At 50.7% G+C, this 26,471-nt stretch overlaps 1 protein-coding gene across 1 annotated transcript in view; it reads right to left on the bottom strand.

The window, feature by feature from the left end:
• LOC144123327 (solute carrier family 22 member 7-like) overlaps positions 1 to 12,956 on the bottom strand; it is a 24,553-nt gene extending 11,597 nt beyond the window's left edge. Inside the window, exons 1-2 of the mRNA XM_077656180.1 lie at positions 12,639 to 12,956; positions 2,965 to 3,390 (exon numbers count right to left, since the gene is read on the bottom strand). Of these exons, the coding sequence (XP_077512306.1) occupies positions 2,965 to 3,390; positions 12,639 to 12,956 (744 nt within the window). The remainder of the gene's footprint in view (positions 1 to 2,964; positions 3,391 to 12,638) is intronic.
• Positions 12,957 to 26,471: the final 13,515 nt, after the last annotated feature.

Here is a 26,471-nt window from a genome sequence, read left to right as displayed (position 1 = left end):
AATGAAAGGTATGAATTCCTTCTGACGAGCAGGCTGTTGCAAGACTGCCTAGAAAACCTTTTTTCTGTGGTTCGGCCCATGAAGCCGGTGCCCACTGCGTACGACTTCAAGTGTGCACTTCGACTCATCAGCGTCAGCCACTTTCTTCATACTCCCAGGTCGACAACTTACGAACTTGATGACCGTGAATACCCTGTCGATCTGCTTGCACACGCCAAGAAGGAAGGTACAGAAAACGAAGTCGATGAAATAAAAGATTCGGAAATCCTGTTCATTGAAGAGCTCTCGTCAACCGATTGCCGTATCTTGTTTTACCTTGCCGGTTTTATTTTGAAAGGAATTCTAAAATTCATAAATTGTGCGCAGTGCAAGGCTGATCTCCTTGGCAACCCTGACGATGAGTATGCTTCCCTCACTGCACTCAAGGAATATGTCAGGGATGGACAAAACCTAATATATCCCAGCAGGGATGTAATGAAAACACTGAAAAACTATGAAGAGCATTTGACAGCCGTCAATTTATGGTGTACCGGCACATTTTTCACCATGAAGTCACCACTTCGTTCTTTGGTCGCATATCTTGAAGAGATAGACAAGCCCTCTGTGAAGACTTGCATGGCTCACAAAGAGCGAATAAGAAAAATGTTGACTGCTGCGTATTCCAGAGTAAGGCTCCGAATTCATCTTCGCCAAATTCCGAGCCCTCATTCTAGTGGCCACGTAAGCAAAACGTGCTGGAGTCAGCCTTGTGTAACCTAGCCAGAATATGAAGTTCCGCGAAAGTTTAGCTTCAAATCCTGAATTCTGCATTTATGCATATATGCAGGCACAACTGTTTTGTCAATTACAGTCATCTATTTAACACAGATGTCTACTTTGAAAAATTCCAATAATGTTCACGTTCCCATTAACAGAAATATTGGTAACTTTATTGTGTTTTCATAACCACTGAACAAATGATTTCATGTTTGCTTGGGTAACAGTTTGTGTTCATCTAGGTATACCGAGATGAACAGGCAAGTGCTTATATTTTATTACCGTTGCTGATAATCGTTGTTTCTTCAAAACGTGCGAAACCAAGACGCTGTGTCATTGACCGCGTCTGCTCAGTTTCTTACCCATCTATTGCACTCACTTGTATTGGGACATTTATAGCTGAAATTTAAAAAAAGAACGCCAAACAAGCTTGGACAGAAATCACCCGTTGCGTTTCAGCAATATATTAAACTTGTTAGTTTGAAATTAACTACGAAAGAAGTTAACAGAAATAATTTCAATTTATGGAGGTGTGCTCTAAAATAAATTTTCAAACTCCCCCCTCCACGCAGTGGTTTGTGCCATTTTTCAAGCATTCTGTTCGCCCAGAGATTAAACATGCGTAGGAAGGACAGCACCAATGGGTCTGCCAATACCCGCGGTGGTATGAAGAGCATGCCTTGACATAACCGTCATCGAGGTTTAACTCATCTTAAAAGCGGCTCAGAACTTTTATTGCATGCTCCTCTGCTTAGTAACGGTTCCCTTCATCCTAATCTATCACAAAACTCGGTAAATAAACGTTTTCAGGAATTTTTTTCTCTCCCCTTCTCTAGGAGGATGGTAGCTTGACGCGAGTAAGCTATAGCTGACGACGCAAATTTATGTTGGGGTTGAGTGCTGTTTAGACGCACCAACGGGGTCAGTGCATAATTAGATATAGGTTTTGAACTATACCGATAGATTCGAGAGAAGCTTCAGTGCCATAATTGGCCCATATCTTGCATACCCGCTTTCCTTGTTACCGTCGACGCCTTGATGTTGGCTGCTTGTCCAGTTTTTAAAAGCAGAAGGCACTCCAACAAAATTTAGTATTCTGTTCTCATGTAAAACAGAAGCGCACCGCAAGACTCCTTATTTTTCTTATTTTAAGCGCCCGCGGCAAGCGAGAAGCGAGCAGCCCTCCCCCCACGAGAACGAAACCTGCATGCCGCGGGAGCGAGAATGGCGGCCGCCGTAGCAGACGACGCAGATGCCCTCACCCTGAGCGGGGGCGCGCGCATCGAGGCACCCTACTTTGTATGTTAAACCAGAGCCACCTTTATTTTTTCAATGTCGGCCAGGTAAGGCTGACTTCGACCCGTCAAGGTTTTCTCTTGTCCTCCTTTCCTACTCTCTCCCGTCGGCTAACCATCGCGCCTGCTCCACGGTTGTTGGACAGAGTAGTCTTTGTGCCGTCCTACGACGGAACGCGTATGAACTGAAGCAGCCGCAAACGCACCATTGGCGGCATGCAGCTTAGAGATCGGTACTATCAGCCGATCGTAGAGTTACTTCATCTGGCTAGCGCCGCATCGCGGAAGCTAACTCAATGGAGACATCCGATAGGCTCCAATTGCGGAGCGAGCGATGCGGCTGCCATTTAAAAAATAGAGGAGGCGCTTGCTAAACTAATGTTTTATATATAACATATAGAGCGTTATTTGTTAATTTTTAGCATTAGCGTAAAATTCCAATGAATCATGTTGATAACATTATTCTGTTCCGTGCAAGCTGGGAGTACGGGGGGTTCTCGTAGCAGGAATGAACTTACGGCCAACTTCTAGCGGCTACACTCAAGTAGTTCCAGCGCAAATCGCAGGCATCTTTTGTCGCAGCACCTTCCCATTATTGCTCAATATAAGCCCAGCGATTCTTGGTAGGACTTTTTAAATATACGTTTGAAGTTAAGATAAGGTGCAGCATTTGTTGCTGGACGAATTGGTTCATCATTGTAATACATACACGACAGAGTTACATTGACGATCATAGAAAGCTTCGTCTGAAAAGTAACGCATCTCTCTGCCTTTGTCAGTGATGACTTGTGTGGCACTGTTCTGTTCATTTATGACTATATTTCTCGTAAAGCTAGTGCACAGCTGGAAGACAAAATTTAGCGATTACGTGCTATCTGGTGCCTGAGGGGCCCGAATAAAGAGAGCGCGTCACCTGCGCCAGCGCCAGAGCAGTGAAGCAGTATAGCGTGCGGCGGCCCGCCGGCGTCGCCTCGTACAGCACCACGAAGGCCACCGTCATAACGGAGACGATGGACGCCGACACCACAGTGCGCAGCGCCACGTAGAACTGGAAGGAGCCGGTCACGCTGCTCGCGAAGCCCGTGATGAGCAGGGCCGGAATGGAGATGTAGACGACGATCTTGCGGCCCACGCGGTCAGCCGCCAGGCCCATCATGGGCAGCCACAGCACCGAGGCGAGGAAGGTGGTGTACAGGGCCAGGTCCAGCAGCCGGCGCCGGTGGCACACCAGCTGCCACTCGCTCACGATGTTGTCACCGTACTCGCTCAGGTCGAAGTCCCAGGAGTCGCACAGCACCGTCTCGGAGCCCCCGTCCGGTGGGTCGCGCCTGCACGTCCGCTGCGCCGGTCACGTACCACTTCTGTATAAAATGCACTTGCGGTTTACTTCGGTTCATGTCCAGGAATTTAAACCCCGGACATTGGCTCAAGGTTTAAAAACACTTTCCAGATTCAAAAGAAAATTGACGGGCGATCATACGTACTGATGCGGCGAAGTTGCAACAGCATGGAGATTTTGCCTTTAGCTTTACATTGGTCGCCTTCCCATTGCATCTTTGAATTTGACTTCGCCGCCACTTTTTCGTTGCGCTACTGCTTGGGCTTCTGGAGGCCACCCAGTAGGGGTGGGCGGTGAGCTCCTCTCGTGAGCTTCTGGTGAGTGGAGGTATACTGCAGGTGGGTGTACTGCAGGTATAGTGCAGGTGGGTGTGTGCGGGGTGGGGGGAGGGTCTAGGCTTCTTTCGTAGGCTTCTGGTGAGTGCACGGAGACCCTCTGGAAAGTGACGTGAGTGGGGGACTCCACTCATGGGTGTTAGATGTGACCCTTGGTTCGATTGGAATCATCTCAGCCAGGTCGTGGTCCATAGGCCCCGTCTCTAAAGGCTGCTGCTGTTATGTGACGAGGAGGGACTGGCTTCGAGGAGAGGAGTTTACAAGGCAGTTATTTTACATATTTGCAGGAGTACGTAAGATGCAAGCAGAAATCAGGAGGCGGCCACAAACATGCTGACCGGCTGCTTAAATAGGGTTGTTCGTCCCCATATCCCTAGCCGAGGAATCTCTCTACATTACCCGTGTCCACTGAAATGGTCACTCTTGAAGTCTTGGGCTTCTGCCCACCGCAGGGAGTGTGCACCGTAGCTATCTCGCTGCTCTTCCGGTGGCGAGGGTCTACACTCTCGGTAGCAATGTCGATTTGTCGCTGCCTCCCAGAAACACCGGTGATGGTGGAGAGAAATGGATGACATGCCCTGGTCACATTGGTTCTTAACCAGGGTTAACTGCAAGTACCTCGCGCAGCAAGGCCACCAACTTCGGACCCCGGTGCTTCCTGACGAAGAGGGTGGATTGCCGCAGTCGTTAATGGCGACTTCAGGAAAAAGGGAAGCTCGGATTCTACCACCGTACCAGTGGGAAGGTTACTCCGCACAGGAGAGAAGACTTCTTTCCCCAGCGACGCAAAGAGCCCCCGAGTGGTCACGCAACGCAGCATCCGCCTCGCGGACTGCTGTTCAGCGAACCCTTTCTCCCGCAGACAAAGGAAGACCCTTGCGTTGCTGACGCCGGCGCCGTGGCACCATTGAGAGGTCTCCCCGATTTGGCTGCACTTTCTGCACCAGTTCAAGAAGTGCAGCACTCTCGCACTCGATTTGACAGTGCAACTAGCGCCACCTGTACTTCGGCACTCGATTTGACTTCGTGCTGCACGACTTCTTCTGCACTGCTGTACTAGCCTCTCGGCGCGTTATCTCCTCGTGCAAGTAGTGCAAGGTGCTTGGCGCGCTTCCTAGCAGAAAGCTCCGCGGCCATGCTTGTTTTGATTTGATCTGATTTATGGGTGTTTAACGTCCCAAAGCGCCTCAGGCTATGAGCGACGCGGTAATTAAGGGCTCCAGAAATTTTGACCACCTGGGGTTCTTTAATGTGTACTTACATCGCACAGTACACGGGCCTCTAGAATTCCGCCTCCATCGAAATTCGACCGCCGCGGCCGGGATCGAACGCGCGTTTTTCGGGCCAGCAGCCGAGCGCCATAACCACTCAGCCACCGCGGCGGCCACCATGCTTGTTTTAGTGAGCGGCGTTGAGACCATGGTTGAGACGGCCGCGTACCCGTGATAGACGCGGCATCTGCGCGGCATCCTCACCAAACAGCTGAAATGACAGGGCCGGCACGTGTGTGTGTGCGTGCGTGTGTGTGCTTGTCTGTGTACGCGCGTAAGCGACTGGCTGGCATCGCGCACTGCGTAAGGGTTCTCATCTTTCTGTCCAGCCTTGCACGTTGCTTTGCACCATTTCTCTTGTGTGTGCAATTATTATTATTACACGCAGCACGATGCAGCGTTTCCACAAGATTCAGATGGTGAGATGTGTTATAATATGTGGGTGATCGCAACGTTTGTGATGACCCGCTGCGACATCAGTAGGCTCCGCTTACGGCAACGACTGGGCTTGACGTCGCCGTCAGCCCACACCTTTGTCTGCCAGTTAGTCTCTGATAGTCACGCCTCCGCCACCGTCCGCCGAAAGTGAACGCGATCGAGCTGAGTTCAAATATAGTCCAAGTTATCAGGCAACTCTTGGTGGGCAACCGCAGTCACTTTTGGATATAACGGAAACAGCCTGACTCACGCGTATGGGCTATCGTCTCGAGCGGAAGTCTGAATAACCTCTCGAATTCAAAGTTTGTTGCCTCTTCAAAGTACTTGTTGAATCAGTGACGGTCGGCCGGCCTGCGCCACTTTGCACAACGCAGCGGAAAGGACGATGTAAAATTCTTCACCACTTTTGGAATTAACAAATTTTATAGCCACTTCGAGCAAATGCCCAGCGTTCACTACAGCTAGCACCGCGCATATGTCAAAACATGCGACAAACACCAACACACGGCCGCAGCAGGCGAACGTTTCTGCACTTTTGCACTCGATTTGGCCACTGCACCGAGAGCACTGGTGTCAGGCTACACTCGCGCCGCAAGAACTAGAGCTGCACTGGCACGGCACTTTCGTGAACTAGTGCAGAAAGTGCAGCTAAATAAAGGAGACCAGAGGATGGTGGCTCCACGCTGAGGCCTCTTTGAAGCGCGTCTGCCGACAGCTCACGGAAAATTCCTCGCAGTTTGGAGGCCTCGGTTCTTAATATGGGCTTCTGGCGAGTGGAGGCATTCTGGAAGGTGGAGATGCGTGGCCGGATGATGGGCTGGCACTTTTGAAAAGTGCAGGCTTCACTCCTTTGATCTCACACGCCAATGGATGCTTCATTCCTTCGCTGTTACACACCGACGGCGGCATTTTGCAGGATGGCACTACTACTGATGTCGCGGTAAATCACTGTGTCATCTTCGTGGTTATCCACAATATTCTGGCATTTCTCTTACAATAGAAATGCCTTTTCTTTGCTTCTTTTGAGGACCCTTTTTTGCTGATCGTTGGTCTACATTTTCTCCCTCGGATTTTACTTTCCTCTCTTTCCCTCTCCCACCCGTGAAAGCATGGACGCCGACCGTCAAGGACCGCTATGCACCTTAATCCTCAGTTTTCTACCTGTTTTTTTTCTTTTTCAGATAACTTTCAAGCATATAATATACGCCTCAGGAAATAAACCATGGGTTGCGCGTCGGAGCATAAGCAGCTGCCTCAACTCCTTCCACTGCCCCGTGTAATCGTACCCAGCAGGTCTGGACAAAAGCATTTTTCAACGGGAAGGAGTTTATCAACGCAATTTTTTCACATATTCCCGGTTTGGTTCCTGCGGGTTTAACGTCCCAAAGCGACTCCGGCTACGAGGGACGCCGTATAGTGAAGAGTTCCGGGAATTTCGACCACCTGGGCTTCTGTAACGTGCGCTGACATCGCACAATACACGGGCCTCTAGAATTTCGTCTCCATCGAAATTCGACCGCCGCGGCCGGGATCGAACCCGCATCTTTCGGGCTGCTGACCCGATTGTTTTAGGCTACATTTGTTTGTAGCACTTGCCTAGATCGATAAAAAGAAGTCGGATATTCGCATCATCTGCGGCGACGACGAAACAAAACAAGCCTTTATCTCAGCGATTGCACCAGTGGCGCCACCTCGTTTGTCGACCGTGGAGATTCGACCATTGATCTCCTCTAGGGGGTTGGGTGACGCATCGGGCACTCAAAAGTGAAGCCACCGGAAGTAAGCAGCCTCGACCAGCGGTACGTATTTGGCAGTGCACGAAATCGGACCTCAGCACGGTACCCCCCCCCCCCCCCGCGTCTCAGTTTTATCCTTCGCATTTCCTCTTTTAGCTGTTCTCGTCTTTCTCCTCGACGATGCCTACCTGTTGCGCCGTCAAATGCATGAGGAGACCAGCAATGTCTTCGGGAAAGGCGTTTAAAAATAAGGGTCCATTGCATTGTATTAGGACGACACTAGCAGACGACACGACGTCGCTTTAAAAAAAAATCAGCCGATTTTCGTGGCTACTCAAACGCGAAGTAGGTGCGCTAGCACTGCTTACCCCTGCTATACTTTGCTATGCATTTTGCACTTTGTTATGCTTTGGTATTAAAGATTCTCGCGAACACGTTGCGGCGAGCGACGCGAAGCCGAGATCTAGGGAGCACCGCACTTATACGTCTGCTGTCCGTGAAGGCTGAGAGGTGAATGACGCGAGGGTAGAGAGGCTGAAATTGAGGGTGCTCGAACGGCAGTCCGGAGTAACATGCGCTTGTACAGTCGTCCACAGACCTGTCTAGAGCGCTCGAACTCCGCGCCGTCTGCGCTCCGCAGCGCGCAGAGTGACGTCTAGGGGCGCACCTGGTTCGAGATAGCGCATCTCTGATTTCAGACGGCACTCAAAGATGCACAACCTCGAACCAGGCGCTGCCGGAGTGTATCAAGTACTGTTTCGTACTGTACCAAATTATGCCTGAATGCGCTTTTATTCGTCATGTTTGGTGCAGTTGACTTTTAACAGCGCTTGTTCTCCTTTCCTCTTTCTAGTGCACAATTTCTGTCGCGCTGTGCACATCGAAAAAGGCATGCGCTGCAGCATTCATCTTTCTCGTCATTTGTTTCTCTCGCGCTGTGCAGCTGTCAAACGTGGCTGTGCTATGGAGTTAGGTTAAAAACATGTGTGGAAAGTAAATGACACCCTAAATTGATAAACATCACCCGCCATCGATGAGACGAGGCATCGGCCGCCTGCAACTCGAAACTGAAACTCCAGCTGCTGTACAACGAGCGGTTTTTCGGGGGACGAGTCTCAGGATTTCCGTCATCGCTCGCCTTTTCTTTGCTACGCGAAAATTAGGTTTTAAGATGGACATAGCCTCATCTTCATTTCGAAAACTGTTCTTTTAAGCTCGGAAGACAAGAACCAGATAAGAATATCGTGTTTTATGCACGTACCCCTATGCCGTGACCGGGTGAAACCTGCATGTCTGTTTTCTTCGGTTTCTTTGCAGGGTTCTCCAAACAATGCTCGCATTTCTCGCGTTCAGCTTGCTTATTTCCTTGATATACCAGCGGACATTACTCGAGAAAAACACAAAAAACTTAGAGCGAAATGACGAAAGACGCGACTTTTTGCACTGAAATACTGAGCAGACACCGGACTTTTGGGACATGCCGTCCAACTTACGATGGCTTCACTAGCGCCCACTTCGGAAAGCGGGCATGCGGCATGCATACACCTAGTGGAGATCAGATTCGACAAAGGAGGGGGGTGGGGGTGTTTTGCGGGAGGTTTGCAGCTGCTTCTTCAACTGCTTTATCAATGATCGCAAAAAACTTGGTTTGACCCTAATTGCACTAAATTTCAAGTTTTTAGTGAAAAACCGTCTTCAAACCTCTCGCAAAACACCACCATCCTGTGCCGAATCTCCATGGCCGACAAGCCAGATGGCGCCCCTTCCGCAATCGCTATGATAGTGGCTTGTTTGTTTCGAATATCCGACCTTTTTTATCGATTCAGGCAAGTGCCCCAAACAAATGTATCATAAAACAATTCTGCCGGCCAAATTCACTTTCTGTGCGAAATTTGAGCTCGAACAATTCACCACTTCAGCTGAAAGAAGTGTTTAATTGCGGAGCGCGCTGTATGTGTGCAATCACGGTGCTATAGTCGTCTGCTCAGGTGCGCAGTTCGTTTATCGTGTTGTTTGAGAACTGTTTTAATGTAAACAGTGCTATCGTTTGAACGACAATATTTGCGATAGACTAGTGTGCTCGGCAAAAATATCAGACTACACGATTCAAGGAAACACCCAGCGGGTAGAGCGTCTCTTGGTGTATGTCCGGCTTCATAACACACATTTAGCTTGCCATTTCAAAAACATAGCTCCGAAATAACTGAGCGTACTTTGTCACATACTTCTTCAAAGCAACCGCCTAATGTTAACGAACGGCCACCTCCATGGGTGCTCAGTCAAACAAGAAATATAATTTGGGAAGTTTTGCTTACACGTGTTTCTGCGAGTCGTGCTACCGCCTCGTGCCCCAGTGGCGGGAGACTCCCATGCGCACGTTTCGCGATGTTTTAAACATACATCGCCTTCGAAATGACGCTCCATACTTTCAGAACCTGTTCTAGGATGTATCTGGTAGTACTTCACGAAGCGATATCAGAGGTGTACTCTGAGATCAGAAAACTGCTTTGAAAACATGTGCGTTCATGTATTCATATAGGCGCTAAGCCTTCACCCTCCCCCCTACACACACACACACACACACAGCCGGACCTGCCCGCCGAAAACCCCCGCTTTGTACGCACGGTGTTGGTTTATACCGTTTGTTGCTGACTTCACTCTTACCAATATTAGAGACATCTAGCCTACCGGAGGTGCATTAGCGTGGACGTATACCGGTTTACTGGAGTCCAGCTACGCACTCGCAGTGGCATATGGGTGCGGCCAGGCGAGGCCACTGCGCGTGCGCAGCATCTTCGTTACGCTAAATATCTCTTAACTGGTATCAACAGCGCAAACCGTTGGAACGCAAATGCAGTTTTTTTAATGGCCTAAAACTTTTTGTATCTGAAGCGAGAGGGCCCGCAGCGATCGCGTAAGCATTTTGGAAAATGGCCAGTGGCCGCGCAAGTGTACGACCCTAGCTCTAAAGATGTTCGTATGCGTCTCGCTGTCTGTTCAACGCCTTTGCAGAAACGACGCAAGCTGGCGCGTGTCAGAAAAGCAGACGGCGTCTGCAGAAACGTCGCTGTTGGGAAAAGGCATATAACAGCGACGTCTACGAACCATAAGGGGAGCCGTCGTGGTGGCTCAGTGGTTATGGTGCTCAACTGCTGACCCGAAAGCCGCAGGTTCGATAACTGCCGCGGCGGTCGCATTTCGATGGAGGCGAAATGCTAAAGGTAATGTCAGTGCACGTTAAAGAACCCCAGGTGGCCGAAATTATTCTCAGCCCTCCACTGCGGCGTCCATCATAGCCTGAGTGGCTTTGGGACTTTAAACAACCAAACCATTAACTAAACCGCGAACCATAAGGAAACACCCAAACGACATTGCGGTTTTCTATCGAAGAGTACATCTGCCAACACTAAGAGATCAGAAGCTGCAGCAGCAAGAGCACAGGTCCCTGTTACGAAAACATCAGCGTGGAAGCCGAGACGGTACGGTCACGTTTGTCACTAAACGCTTATTCTTTGTGTCGCGTGGCAGCAGAAACTAGCGAATGACACGGGTTAAAGCTAATGAGACGATACCGGTGAAGTTCTACGTGAAAGCGAAAGTAAGTGCCATTTTTTCGAAAGCAGAATTACCCTCCCACAGTCCCCCGTTTTGGTTTGCGCATTTTCTGTTCATTGTAATGACCGGTAGAAGGATTACGAAGTAGAAGAGCAATTTTTAAACTTCCTGCTCTTCAGCGAAAAAAATGTCTTGAGAAAGGAATGCCACGCAAATCGCATAAACTCAGTTGGCTTCCCGTGCTTGGTTTCCTGTGTTTGGATATTGGCTCCCCGAAGCCAATGTAATACAGTCGAGCCCACCTATAATGGCCGCAGTTATAATGAACATTCGCTTTTATTACGAACGAGGGCAGCGCGCTATCGCCAAAATGCGCATTATATCAATGGTAGTGCGTCTCAGATACAGCAATAAGCCGTGGCGGTAACTCGGTAAGAGCGAATGAGGAAGCGCCGTAAGCTCTGCTCCACAGTCGGAAAACGCGCGCTTCCTGCATGCCTAAAGATATAGAAGCGCGGCGACAAAGACACGCAGTAAAATAAGGCGACACATTTCAGACAAAACGGCACAGTTCTATCAAATGTAGCAGTCGGAAGCGCATGCCTTGAAAGGCGACACCTGTACAGGTGAAAGACACGGGTACCTAATGTGTTAACATCCTAATGTGCACGAGGAGGAACGACAGCGACCGGCGGCGGCCCATTGTCATCGGCAAGTCTCGTGCCCTGTGATGCTTTCGGAGCTACGTTTTTGTATGCTACAGGCCGAACACAAAGGCCCTCGATGACGCGTGACTTTTTGTTTTCATGCGACGATCAGGCAACGAGGAATAAGTTCCAATGGCGCGATGGGCATTTTGCACGATTTCGTCGCCGAGTGGCTTGTGGAGTTAGAGCATCACATCGAAAACAACGCGAGCTCAAGCTCGTGCTTGATAACTTTGCGACACACCACTTTTTGCAAAGTTCTCTCGATGTGATGACGACGTTCTTCTCGCCACGAAATGCCAAGTACAAGATCCAGCCACCGGCCATGGGCGTCATTCACGTGCTCAAGACATCTAGCTCATGCTGATATCAATTCACACGCCAGATGGCGATGTTCCCATTTGGATATCTTCAGACTGTGTGGATGGGACGGACTGCCTTTGTGGGCCAAGAAACGGCTCAGAACAGGGTTGAAGGTCCGCGTGGTTAGCCGCATGTGAACTTGTTGCGACGTGTTGTTGATGAACAGACATGGTCGGCGCCAGTCCTGGACGTCTCTGTGTTCGTCCTCGTGTCTTCGCGCCAGTTTATATTTGCGCAGTTATGTCGGACATTATTTCGCCTGACAATACTTCGTTGGTGCGAAGCATGACACTCACATCGAAAAGTCATACAATGGCTTCGAAGTATACGACCGCTGCCCGACTGCCGAGAATCTGATGACAGTGATGACGAGGGCGACCTGCCAGTAGTTGCCATGAACGCATTAACCACGATTAACTATATCGCGTTCTCAAATCAGATAGGTGTTGGCACTTAGGGCCTCGGCGAGGTATTAAAGTATGACCGCTATTGAAGGCTTGGAAAGCGCCGTGATATGGTCTCCCTTGGAGAAACCAACGTGCATAACGAAATTTTGTAAGAAATTAAACGCCATTTTCGTTAGACTTCGTATTTCTGGTAGTAAAACGAGAAGTCCACTTAGTGCGAACCTCGGATACAACGAACGCAATCCGCAGGACCGTCAGGTTTGTTATAAATGGGCTTGACTGCACCACTTTTACATAATACGATACCGCAATCACATACGTTCATGCTGGCACTACATATTCCGCAGCGCAAGAACGCCACCTCTGCTAGGAACGTCAGTGCTGCAAGAAACTACCGAGATGGAGCATGCAAATGGGATATGCGGCCGTGCCTCACGCAGTGGCTGTAGGCGCCGTCCTCCGCGCGTGGAATGGCCAACTCCTTCCATTCGGCTGCGCTGAGGTTGGCGAACTCCGGCGGTTGCCGACACCAGTGGTCCATCACGTGAGCCGTGAGCCGCACGCTGAATAGGTGGCACAGGAAAGCGATGCCCGACAGCATGCTGTTGAACAGTGCCAGCAGCTGGTACAGGCCCTCGCCGAACGGCACCGCTGGCTCCTCCTCGCCGGTTGCTTCCTGTCCGATGGCCAGCGCCGGCTGGTCTAGCGCAGCAAGGCCCGGCTGTTTCATCGCGGCCGGGCCCGGCTGGTCCATCGGAGCCAGGCCCACCTGCCTGCCCCCTGCTGCGGACGGCGGGGATGCCGTGCAAGCCTTCATCTGTCAAACGTCTTTCTGCTTCCTCGGCGATATATCGCGCTTGCGCGCGCCATGTGGCGCACACGAGCCGGGACTCGTGACAAGCAACCCCTGGCGGAGAATATTCAGCGCAAAAGAAACAAAAGATGGGCAACGCATTTCCATTCATAAAAATGATATGGAACGGAAAAAGTGATCGCATGAAGCGGAACGAAAGGTTCACGTCACCGAGGGCTAACTAATCAATAAATATTTTTAGCCCCTAGCACTCCTGTGTCTTCGTTGACTTACATGCACACGGCCGACGACACTGGGCAAGGCTCAGAATGAGTAAATATATATGGGTCAGAGCGACATCAAAGAGAGTTCACGATTTATTTTTATTAGGGCACCGCGACGCGCGCGAGGCATCCTAATTTTGAACCAAGTGTTAAGTACCATCTCATTACGACGATAAGCTTGAAAAGCAGAAGTTGAAGAGAGAATGAGAGAATGAGAGAAACCGAAAAAAATGGCAGGCGTTTATGCCAATGGCAATGAGTGATCAGCGCAGCTGGTCCGCGAAATGGTTGGCGAAATGACACTATATTTTAACGCCCGTAATGCAGGGGAGGCTTCGTGGGGTGGAGGTTAGAATAGAAGAAATACATAGTTTAAAATCCACCCTCCCCCCAATCTCCCATCGCCTCTTACAAGAGTGATCCTTTAATCCGCCCCTGCATGTTATAATCAGACAGTCGGCGCACAAAGAGCTTTACAGCGGCTGGCTGAGAGATGCTAGGCCACGAAACACCCACACACACTTTTTCTCCTTCGTTTCTTCCCTTGTTTCCTGCGCCATCGTTGTCACGTCTGTAACGCTTGCCCCCTTCGCAGGCAAAGTTCTCTGGTCAGGCATTATCACGAGAAAGGCAGGGTTTCAACTGGGCAATGTGAGTGACTTTTTGTGCAGAACGCCGACCACTGGCGGTAAGGAGCTGAATCCGTTAATTCAGGCCGCTGATTTGGTCCCCGACAACACAAGGACCAATGTAGCACGCCAGCGTTTTCTGGTGTAAAGCACGCTCTCTGATTGGTCGCAAAGCCGAGCAGTGTAACCGCATCCTCTCCACTTTAGCAGTTTTTTTTTTTACATCCTCCTAGAAGGCACCCTATCCCGCGATTGGCCTCATCCCCCTCTGTCGTGCTGAGCTGCAAGTGCGTTCTTTTATTTTCTGCCAAAACTTATAGGTGGCGTGCGCCACGTTACAGGGGTACGTACGTAAAAATCTAGTGAACTATAATAAATATTCTAGTTCACTGTACTGAAACACTACGTTCTTATCTGGTTCTCGTGTTCTGAGCGTATACGAGCACTAGTGGAATGACGATGGGGTTAAGGTCATCTCAAAGCAGAATTCGCGCGTAGCAATTAAAAGGCGAACAGTGCCGCAAATATCGAGACTCGTTCCTCGAAGAGCCGAGCTATAGTGCCTAGAATATACTGGCTAGTGTGCCGAGCGCCAGCGCTCCGCAATGGGAGATGGTGGCGCCGTTTGCAATGAAAGCCTAGGCTTTATGAAAGCTCACCGATGGCGACAGAGGGCGCTGCCGGTCGGGAGGGCGCTGCCGCAGCAGACGACGCGGTTTTCTCGGTTCGGAAGGCGGCAACCTCCGGTCTTGAGCGTGCGTGATTAACCTGCTTGTGCGCGTATTTTTTTGTGAAGCGAGGTGTATAGTTTGTTGTCCTGTGTGGCTGCTTGCACATGCAAGTCATCGCGTCCGTTCCTGCCTGTAGTCCTGCGTGAATTCGTCGGTTTTGTGCGCGCGTTCTGTGCGCGCGCGTGTCCATTCTGCGCATTTTAGTCGTGTAGTAAAATCATGAACTGAGCTCCAGATTGTTCTTTTCACGTGCCCATCACTAAACGAGCTACATGTGACGGCACAAAAAGATGTCAGAACCAAAGCGACCATCCAAAGAGACTTGCTTTCGAGTGCCGCTGTGTAAAGGCGGTTACCGCTCGAACAAGGAGCGTGTTTTCATGTTTACTGCACCACCTTATGGTACACGGCTTGCAGAATGGGAACGAAACTTCAAAAGCGAAGAGAGAAGGCATAGGCCGGCGAACTCATTCATGAGTCGACTCACTCGGGCTCACTCACGTTCAAATCAGATCATATGACCTGAGCCGTGGAGTGAGTCCAGACTCACATTCAGATCATGTGCTGAGCCGTGAGTGAGCCCGGACTCATGTGCATATCATGATCTGAGTTGCGAGTGAGTTCGGGCTGGCCTTCAGATCATGATGTCAGTCGTGAGTCCGGGCTCGCATTCAGATCATGATGCGAATCGCGAATACGGGCTCATATTCAGATCATGATCTGAGCCGCGGGGAGAATGGGTCCTGTTCAGTCCGGTGCTGAGTGGGCCTGTCAAATCAAACAAGTCCATGATGTAAGGTTGAGCCATCCCATGATCCCAAGTAAATCCATGATGCCGATTCGGCACTCCCAGTTTGTAACGTTCACAAATATGCGTTTCCTGCTCACTCGCAACACTGAATAGCTATTGGTCGAGATTATGATGTAGAGCAATTTTATTGTTTCGTGGTGCTGCACTCCAGAACATTGCTAAAATGCGACAAAAGTTGATTAGTCGCCGCGCTTGGCCTCGTTGGATATTAGCTATAGCTTGCTGTACCGCGGTTGTACTACTAGCAATTCGTTTGCCGTTCTTTTAATTGGCCGCAGAACACATTCAGCGGCCTGAGATTTTTACGACCCGCGAGCGGCAGCAACATGCCTCTGAGGTTGGCAGGGGAGTCACCAGCGAGCTTCCCACGATAAACCGCGTCTGAAACCCGACACGATATTCAGGCATCATCTAAAACACATTGTGCTTAAAATATCAGCAAAGAGCAAAACTAGAAATGTGTGCGAGCAAGAGCCTCCAGCAAAGCGTCACTGCTAGGCGTGCTGTGTCGGAAGCCTCCGAGTTATGCTACCATTGAGAGTGCCAAATCGGTGAGCGTGGAAGGACCTGGTGCCGACAACGGAGCTCTACTAGTTGAAAAATGCACCACACGCTCTGGTTCTGAAGAAGCAAGCGCTGGTGAATTGTGAACGTCTGCGACCACCAGCGAGAGTGCACCGGTCCTACTCTACAACGTCTCTATTCCAGTTGCATGGTTGGAAGTGTCATCTGTGTCAGTGGATTAATTAGCTTACGCCTATTGTGAAGCTGAAGAAAACAACTTTGTTTGATGGGCAATCAGCGGCAGCCGCGGTGTACCTGTGGGGAAGGGAGGAGTCAGAACATGTGCCATCACAATTAACTTGCAAAGAGGCCGAATCCTTGATGAAGGAGGTTTCCTACACAAATGATGGATGCGGCGTATATAAAGCCGGCCTCAGGGAAGCACACTTCCAACAAAGGCAAGTTTTTTGCTGAGAAGTGTTTATTATCTACGAGGTCCGAAGGAGAGTCCTGAGCTTTCTGTAAGTACCAAAGAATTGTGGCTCAAAACCAAGCACGCACAACACCCAAATAAAAGCCCATAAAATTAACTGACGCGTTTCACCTGCTTCGTTAGAGAAAATGTTACCGAAAGAGTACTTTTGCAATCGCTTCTAGAAAACAAATTCCCTGTTCCCTTCGTAAGCACCGGATGTTCGAAGCTTGAAGATGTGCTGAACTTCATAGAAGCTTTCTCGCAAGCGACAAGCACTAAATGTGAAGCTTCTAATCGGAGACTAAAAAGAGACACTGAAACCTGCAATCAGCTGCCTCCATGGCAGCTGTGGTCGCTTACGACTTAAAGAAAACAAATACACAGCGCTCCTTTACCTGATGCATGCCTGATGTCACGACAGCGAGGCGGCGCGGCCCGCACCCTCCTGACTAGCAGCGCTCCACGCGGCGGCCGTCGGCATTCATCGCTCGCCATGCCACCAGGGAGGCCCCGGTCGGCTCACTAGCCAGTATATTCTAGCCTCTAGGCACCGAGCCGATCCTGAAGGCGGCCGATGCCTCGTCTGATCGATGGCGGCTGATGCTTATCGCTTTAGGGCATCATTTACCCTCCAGAAGTGGTTTTAATCTAACTACACAGCACAGCCGCGTTCGACAGCTGCACAACGCGAGAGAAACAAATGACGACAAAGATGAATGCTGCAGCGCGTGCATTTTTTGGTATGCTCAGCGCGAGAGAAATTGTGTACGAGAAAGAGGAACAGAGGACAAGCCAGAGCTATTATCAAAAAGCTCTGGGATAAGCGCTGTTAGAAGTCAAGTACACTAATCATCGCGAATAAAAGCCCATTCAGGCATAATTTGGTACAATACGAAACAGTACATGATACACTCATTTGGAAAAGTAGTACCATACATTTTGGAGGCGCTGATGTAGGACCAGAACACCGTCGGCACTGCCCTCGTTCCGGTTTGATCGAATCATAATTCGGTAAAGTGGTCACTGCAAAGTCGGCTGCCTGGTGAAGGTTTCCGCCTATTCTTTCTTAAATTTGTCCCCTATTGATGTATAACTTGAGTTTAGAGCGCGGGACGCTAGCACAACGGGGCGACACAGGGCTGAGAAGACAAGGATCCGTACGTGCTGTGTGTAGGTGGTCGACGACCTGTCGTCATAGAGCTACTACCTGTCGTCTGCTATGTCGCCCTGTAGACCTCCTCCACCCTGCGGCGTCAAGAAGATGCGGTGGCGCTGATGTCAGCAGCGTCTTTCGCATGGTAGGCAAAACAGGTTCCGCCTTCCCGTGCCTACCGCAGCTACCGGCGGCTGCATCATGCCTGCGCACTGCAGAAGCAGCATGTATTGACCAGCTGCATTACCGTTGGATCCGTGTAGTAGCCCAAAAGGAAATTTAAATTAGCCTCGATAGGTTTCTCGCAGATAAATACCGCATTAGGAAACTGGCTAACATCAGCATAGTGCGCTTATAAATGCGCAAAGAAAAAAAGCACACATGTAGCTGCGCCAAGGTAGAAATCCGCCTTGGCTGCGCACGCATTTATCACCTTGAGCCGGTGTGCACGGGGCGCCAGCAGGTTCACTCGCCCCCAAGGAATGCGTTCTTTTTTTATAGCACAGCGTGTTTTAATGGCGCGTTTTATGGCATTTAATATTTACTTGAAAGTGTTTTCTAATATGACCGACGTAATTATTTGATTCGAGTAGAAAGAAGTCTGGTAAGTTCTTGCGCGGTCACGTTGGTGTGCTTAGAATAGCGTCCCTTAAGTGTGCTAAAAGCCACATGCTTTTTCATTGCATCATACGTGTGTTATGCGTCATGATGTAGTCCATGATCGCGAAAGCTTGTTTGGAAAGAAGCAGCCGCAGGCGTGCTACTAACAGACACGTGGCGAGATTGAGAGGGGACGCGGCAATGAAAAGTGTTTTCGTTATTTATGCACGCGATATGTAACTAAATTTGGTGCAAATATGGAATTGCTACCTAAGTTTCAGTAATGCTCTTTATTTTTAGCTATACCTGGTGCAGTTCTTGGGTAATTATAATTAACACCCTCGTCAAGTCACCTCAAGGTCTTAAATAATTGAGCAGAATGTACACAATTTTTTTTTATGCCAGCATGTTCACAAAGCCCTGTTCTGTATGATGACGCTATTACTTCTTTTTTAGATGATCATGTATCATGTATGATCATGCATAGTTACATGAAAACGTTTCTTACAAAAATAAGTAACATAGTACTGCAAGTGTTGGAAAAAAAATCGGCATATTTATTACACTCCTCAATGTCTCAGGAATTGTTTGCGACAAACAGAATCATTCTATTTTAATGCGTTACGAAATTATGCAGGTGTCAGTGATGCCAATCGCAGAAAATGTGAAAGATCCGAAAACGAACCTTTAACGTTTATTCCCTCGTTTTTGGCCTCTTCGCCAGCGCTTTGGTCAAAGAAATGTGGCGCTTAACTCAAAGAAAGCCTCAAAGAAATCAAAGAAATTACCTCACAATTTTCGACGACCACACATCTAGAAAGCGTAATTTATAGGTTTCTACTGAATATTTTGCTATAATTCTTCGTCACGAAACAGAAGGCCCCAGGGCTAAGAAAATAATTCCAGAAATCAAAAACTTTCACCAAATCGGCCAGTTTAACAAGGGGAGAGAGAAGTCGGCCTGGCTGGTGCGTGATCCTGCGGCTAAAAACAGCGCTTAAGCGAGACGGAGGAAAATGGGGGCACGACGCTGTCCCCACTTTTCGCACAGAGCGACACGTGCGTACGTATGCAACGCCTCCTCTAAAGTTGACGTATGTCAGCAGACGGTGAGCGCATGGTCTGCTCCGCCTAAACAACGCCAGCACTTTCTCTCACTACTGTCCCGAAGTAAAATCAATCTGGCTAGAGCAAAGTGTCAGAAGCTTCCTTTTTTATTCAATGCCTAGCGTAGAAATCAACGGCTGAAACACTTTCTGCTTACTACTAACCGTATATACAATATACACAGTGGCAAACTATTTCTCTGAATACGCCGAACGCGGCCAACGCGAGCTCGTGTACTTCAAGAAATGGTATATTCAGTTGAAAGCATCAAACATTGCTGTGATTCGCAGAAACTGAAAAAGCGCCTACAATGTGTGTGTGTGTGAAAAACTTTATTTCAGGGAGGAAGCTTGAAGTAGCCGGAGCAACCTCTCGCAATCTCTAGGTGGGCTCCTCATTACAGGAGCCCATTGGCGACCGCCGCGACTCGGGCTCGGTGGACCAGGGCCTTCTGGCTTGCTAGGTCCGAGCAGCCGAGCAGGGCTGCCTCCCAGTCCTCCCGGGTGGGGTTGGGTTTGGGGGCGAGGTTCGGGGTTGACTGGCATGCCCACACCATGTGAAAGATGTCCGAAGACTTCTCCGCACAGTGTGGGCATTCTCCTGTATAGGCAGGATCAAAGTGTTTTAAAACTGCCGGGCACAGCAGCGTTTTGGTGTAAAGGCGGAGGAGTGTGCGTTCCTCCACCTTTGTGAGGCCCTTACAAGGCTTGTGATAAATTGCATGGCCGAATTGGAATAATTCAGTAATTTCTCGAAAAGTGAGGGACGGATTGGGTTCGGGACCCGTATCCAAAGGGTCTGAAGGCGTTGCCCGGAGAGTGAGCGCGCGGGCGGCGGCGTCTGCCGTTTCATTGCCTTCGAGGCCCATATGAGCTGGAGCCCATACAATCGTTCGAGACGCGGGGGCCCCGAGGTAGTTACTGTTTTGAAGGATGCGATGCGCAAAGAGAGGAATGTACCCCTGTTTAATATTTCTGCGGGCCCCTCTCGAGTCGGTGACGATCACTCGCGACTCTTGGTCTGCGGCGGCTAACGCGATGGCAACTTCTTCCGCATGTGTTATGTCTTGAGCTCGGAACGTTAGGCCATTCACCACGATTTTTTTGGTGGACGACTGCGGCCGTGTACCACCCCCCATGGTGAGGGCCTGAGGCGTCCACGTAGAAGATGCCATGTTTGTTCCCATAGTGACGGGCCAGTGCCTCCGCCCGCGCAAGGCGCCTGCCACTGTGGTCGTCACGTGTAATGTTGGCCGGAAGAGGGCGTACGTGCAGGGCGTATCTCCAGATTTCATGAATGCGTACGCGCTCTTCCGTAAGTGTTGTGTGGTGGATGTGTAGTCGGGCTAATAGGCGGCGACCCGACGGCGTTTTTGAAAGCCTTGTGTATTGATTTGTCAAGTGCGCCTCCCGGAGCTCCGCGAATGTGTTAACCATCCCCAGGCCCATGAGACGCTGGTTGGATGTGGTGATCGGGAGATCGAGGGCACGCTTGTACATCTTTCTGAGAATCACTTCGAGGGCGTTCTCATCAAACTTGCGCAGGTGGAGGTAAGGAGTCGAGTAGAGGACTCGACTGGTCACGAATGCATGCGCCAGCCGCAAAGCGTCTCTGCACCGTAACCCCCCGCGTTTGTTGGAAACCCGGCGGACCATCCGGCCCACCTGGTCCCCCACCTTGCGCAGTTTTGCTAGTGTGGTATCAGCCCGTCGATGTTTGTGGATAAGGAGACCAAGTACTCTAATCTCATCGTGTTCGGGTATCGGGCCGCTGGCCAGAGATAGTTCCATTTTGGTGGCGCACTGAAGCGACGGGCGAATGTGCACAAATTCGGATTTGGACGGTGAGCACTGAAGGCCGCAGCGCCGCTTGCTGCAGGTTGACCTCAATGTCTCCAACCGATCCGTGTTTGGCCCAGATGGTTATGTCGTTGGCGTACAGCGCGTGCTGGACGCCTTCGGCCTTCGCCAGCTGAGCCGGGAGTTTCATCATGGCCAGATTGAAAAGTAATGGCGAGAGGACCGCACCCTGTGGGGTTCCTCTCGTTCCCAGTTTATATGGGCCGTGTTCTTCGTCTTGTATTCGGATGAAACTTCTTCGATCCGAGAGAAATTGCTTGATGTACTGAAACGTGTTATGTCCACAGTCCGTTTGGGAGAGATGTTGCAGGATGATTTCGTGTGTGACATTGTCGAAAGCCCCCTTCAAGTCAAGGGCGAGTACTGCCTTATCGTTGAAGGGATATTCGACAGGGTTGAGAATTTCTCGGTCGAGTTGAAGCAGAACATCTTGAGCGGACCTCTGCGGGCGGAAACCGAACATGGTGTCTGCGAATGTATGTTCATTTTCCAGAAACCCAGACAGCCTATCCCGCGCCATGGTCTCCATCAGCTTTCCCGCGCAAGACGTGAGGGAGACGGGGCGGAGGTTGTCTGTGTTTATGGCTTTGCCGGCTTTCGGAATGAAAGTTACCAGGGCGGTCTTCCATTCAATTGGTAGAGGTGCCTCACCAAGCCAGATCGAGTTGATGAAAGCGAGGAGGGTTTCGTAGGCGAGATCGGGAAGATTAGCAAGCATTTTCACAGTTATCTTGTCCCTGCCCGGTGCCGTTCCTCGTTTCATTTTAGCTAGGGCCGCCTTGAGGTCATGCAACTGGAACGGTTGATCCAGATTCGCGTTCTCTGAACCTGCATACGAGAACGCGGGTCCTACGGGGTCGTGCTTAATAATAATAATAATAATAATAATAATAATAATAATAATAATAATAATAATAATAATAATAATAATTGGTTTTGGGGGAAAGGAAATGGCGCAGTATCTGTCTCATATATCTTTGGACACCTGAACCGCGCCGTAAGGGAAGGGATAAAGGAGGGAGTGAAAGAAGAAAAGACGAATAGGTGCCGTAGTGGAGGGCTCCGGAATAATTTCGACCACCTGGGGATCTTTAACGTGCACTGACATCGCACAGCACACGGGCGCCTTAGCGTTTTTCCTCCTGCTTAGTGCAAAGATACTGATCGCGCAGTTTGCATGCTAATTTTGATGTATTTCCATCGAAGCTATGAATAGCTCGATGTAGATGTTTTTGTGTCTCGGCGCGGGTTTGAGTCGGGTCAATTAGGGCGCGGAAAAGGCGCCACGTGCTCCGGCTCGACATTTGTCTGGCCGCCGTGTTGCAGCGGTCTACCCAGTTCGAGTCGGCGAGTTGGGCCGCGTACCCTGCCGCTCGCTGGGTGAGCTCGGCGATACGAATTTTGAGCTTTCTGTTACGTTTTTGGCGGCGCCATCTGCGGACGAGGCTGTGCCACGCCTCCCAGAGATGCAGAAGGTGGTTGTCCACCTCCGGAGCGGCCTCCGAGAGCTGAATTTGTGTTTCCACCGAACGAAGGTGTGTAACTAATCCTTGTGCCCACGCGTGGTAGCCTTGTTCGTGGATAGACGTCGAATTGATGTAGTTTTGCCGGAACTTATTCCAGTCTGGAAGCCGAGCTTGTGCGTGGGGTCTTGCCAATGGTTTAGTCCTTACGGTGGTATTGATAAGGCAGTGGTCACTACCGAGGGTTTCCTCGGTGTTGATCCATTCTGCGTGTACAATTTTTTTGGTAAAGGTGAGACCCGGACATGTATCCCGGGTCACGGAATTACCCAGCCGCGTTGGATATGCAGGGTCAGTGTGAAGAGTCAGGCCCAGCGTGGACGCGAGTTCCGCTAGCTTGCGTCCCCGCTTCTCTTCACGCACGTATCCCCATAGTGTACTGTGGGCGTTGAAATCGCCCACAATCACCAGGAGGTCCCTGCCCGCAGCCTTTAGAGCGCGGCTAAAGAGTGCTGCGAGCGTTACATTTTTGAGTTTGGGGGAATAATAATAATAATTGGTTTTTGGGGAAAGGAAATGGCGCAGTATCTGTCTCATATATCATTGGACACCTGAACCACGCCGTAAGGGAAGGGATAAAGAAGGGAGTGAAAGAAGAAAGGAAGGAGGTGCCGTAGTGGAGGGCTCCGGAATAATTTCGACCACCTGGGGATCTTTAACGTGCACTGACATCGCACAGCACACGGGCGCCTTAGCGTTTTTCCTCCATAAAAACGCAGCCGCCGCGGTCGGGTTCGAGCCCGGGAACTCCGGATCAGTAGTCGAGCGCCCTAACCACTGAGCCACCGCGGCGGGGCAAATATGTTGGGGGAACAGTATATGTTGAGTACGTGGAGTGGTGCATCGTGTTTCTTGAGCGGAAGAAGTGTCACCATCGCATAGGAATATTCTGTGTAAAGTTCCCAGTCAACTAGATTAGCCGTATAATTTTTATGCACGCAGACGCAGGAAGAGGGGTCCTGCTGAAAGGGGACGTAATTTGTGAGGGTGACGCCGCTCCCTGGCTCCTGGAGGGCAACCACCGCGGGAAGAGAATCAAAAATTGAAAGGTAAAGTCGGAGATCCGCCCTCTTTGCGCGAGAACGGAAGCCCCGACAGTTCCACTGGACAATTTGGACGGGGGTGGCCGAATTGGTTCTTGGGGAGCGCCCGATCTTAGGGCTGCTCGCCATGGTCATTTAGATTGAGGAGGGGTTGTACTGACACTGCTCCGGAGCCAACACTCGCAGGAAGGGGGGTATCCTCCATACCAGAGAGTGAGCAGTTGTCGTCGTCGGCTACCTCGGGGGTGCGTCTAGAAGTTTTGTGAGGGCGGGCCGGGTAAGGGATCGCCGGGCCTGCGCGAGGGAGCGCAAGGAATTCGCAATTTGTTGGGCAATCATCGCGGGGATTGTCTCTTGCAATTTGGAGATGGCGTTACCATCATTGAAATTTGATTTTCTATAGCGGCGAATCGGGCCTCTGTGGCCCCGAGGCGGGCCTCGAATGCGGGCCTCCAAACTTGTTACCGCCTTCGGTACCACGAGCTCACTCTCCATTACCTCAGCCGCGGGAGGCGAGGGGGGAGAAGAAGACTGGTTGATTTTAGATTCCAAGTCGTTAATTTTCTTTAGCAGCATCCCATTTTGGGCCCTGAGTGCTGCTATTTGATCTTGCTCGGCGCTATGCGCCCTTGGAAAGGGAGTGGAAAGGGGGGGAGAGAGAAGCAGCCCCACCCGAACCGCTCACCTGGTGGCCATTTTTGACTGCGTTGACCCAGGCCCTGGTATCACCGCGCGTTTCTGTCGACTGTTTCGCCAGTCCGCCGTGCGGTGGCGACACCTTGGATGGTTGTTTTGCAGCACCTCCGGTAGGTGGGTTCTCGGTGTTGGAGATTTCCTGGCCATGCTGATCGCCGGGAGGCCCAAGATAGCGGCTTTTCTTCTTGGACGCCGTTTTTTTCTTTTTCGTCTTGGGTGTGCGGAATTTTGCTGCACAGTCACAAGAGTTGGTGGCATGGGAGCCACCGCACAGAGAACACCGGGGAACACAGTTGTGAGGAGCCCGCAACCCCTCCACTAGCGGAGCTTGGAATCCGCAGAAGTCCACAGGTGTTCGATCGCAGGTTTGGACACGCATCAGCGCGATGCCCGACGACCCCACACTGGCCGCACGCCGCGATAGTTTTTGTAGTAGTTTCTCACAGAGACGACCATGTTGTCATAATGTACGTAACGGGGCTTCTCCTTACCCGCGAAAGTGATGCGTGCTTTGTTGGATGTCCCGAACTTCCGTATTTCCAGGATGGTGCCGGCGCGCCAGCACACTCGGTCTTTAAGAGTTTCCGTGGTGTCCGAGTTACGGACCACGATCACGCCGTGGCACATTTTGCCGCCGTCTCTTGTCTTAGGTAACCCCGAAGCGGGATCGACCCATTGTCGGAATTTACTGCGAAGTCCCCGATAAGCTGGTCGGCCGCCTCGATGTCCGGGGTATGCACAATGATGAGGTTTTGCTCTCTTGAGGGTAGAACGGAGATGGCGCGGGCCCGTTTCAACCCGACGTACGCTGATATGGCAGTGCCGTAGCCGGTTTCTGTGAACGCCTCGTGAAGAGAAACGCTTTCTCTGGGCTTTATAACTATGACGTAGTCTTCAGGTGTCGGTTTGGGCATTGGAGGCGGCTTCCACTTCGAGAACGCCTTGTCCTTGCTTCCCGTGGCGCGCGTCGCGGGAGCGTTCACGTTTCCGACCGACGAACCGGCAGCCGGGGCGGCGCCGAACGCCGCCATCTGGGCTTTGTCTTGGGAGCGGCGTGCAGCCGCTTGAAGCAAAGCTTGACTCCGAATTTTGGGAGTAACCGTCGAATTTGAATCTCCGGTGGTGGGCACCGAGGTCCACAACATCGCGCACTTCTTGCGCGGAAGTCGCCATCTTGTCCTCGGAGGGCCAATTCCACCAGGCCAGGCGTTGGCGACGCCGTTAGGCTTAACGATGGCGCCGACGTGGTCGGTCGAAAAACGGCCGTAAATTTAGAGAAAATCGGCCTACCTGGATGAATTCGGAGTCCAGGTGTTCCGCTTCGTTTTGCGGCTCGTTTGACGCCAGTTTTGCCGGGGTAGAATGATTTGGGACGTGGCCGCAGCCGAAAATCGGCGGAGCCGAAGAGACACACGTCTGCTCACGTCGCGCGCTCGCAGCGCCCCCCCAAAGCGCCTACAAGCAGTGTTGCCAAATGTTGGCGAGCAAACGTAGCTAGATGTCAGGTTGAAAGTAGCTAGAAGTAGCTAAAAAATCCAGCAAGGAGCTAAAAGTAGCTAAATGTTTTTCAAGCGATTTTTTAAATATACTCATCATCATCATCTGCCGTTGAGTAGGATGCCATCGTGCCGATTTTTGATACCACGTCACTTGGCAAGCTATATTCATGACATTTTTTTCTTCTGCCTCCGAAGCCCGTCCCGCACACTTAGTAGCGCATTTAGTGTGTCAATGTCTAACCTATTATGACGCTTGTTCTTCACAATGCTCATGTCGCTAAAGCACCTTTCTACTCCAGCGTTTGAGAAAGGCAATGACAGCACTGTCATGGCGAGAGTGGCCAGCTCGGCAAAGAGGTTTTCACCTTGCGCGTCCCTATAGGAACCGACTTCTGCCCAGAAACCATCGGTTGTATTCTTGGAGCACCATTTTACGTGCCGCAAATTCCTCCACTGAGTTTCGCAAGCGGACACGGCTTCCACGGAGAGAAACAATGACGCCAATTCCGTAATTGGCTCACGTGTTGCTCTCAGTGCGTGCTCTACAGAGAGGGGGGAAGCC

The sequence above is a fragment of the Amblyomma americanum genome, chromosome 1 (genome assembly GCF_052857255.1).
Source record: "Amblyomma americanum isolate KBUSLIRL-KWMA chromosome 1, ASM5285725v1, whole genome shotgun sequence".
Classification (NCBI taxonomy): Eukaryota; Metazoa; Arthropoda; class Arachnida; order Ixodida; family Ixodidae; genus Amblyomma; species Amblyomma americanum.
Note: the sequence above shows the minus strand (reverse complement) of the source record. Positions and strands in the feature narration are given on the sequence as shown.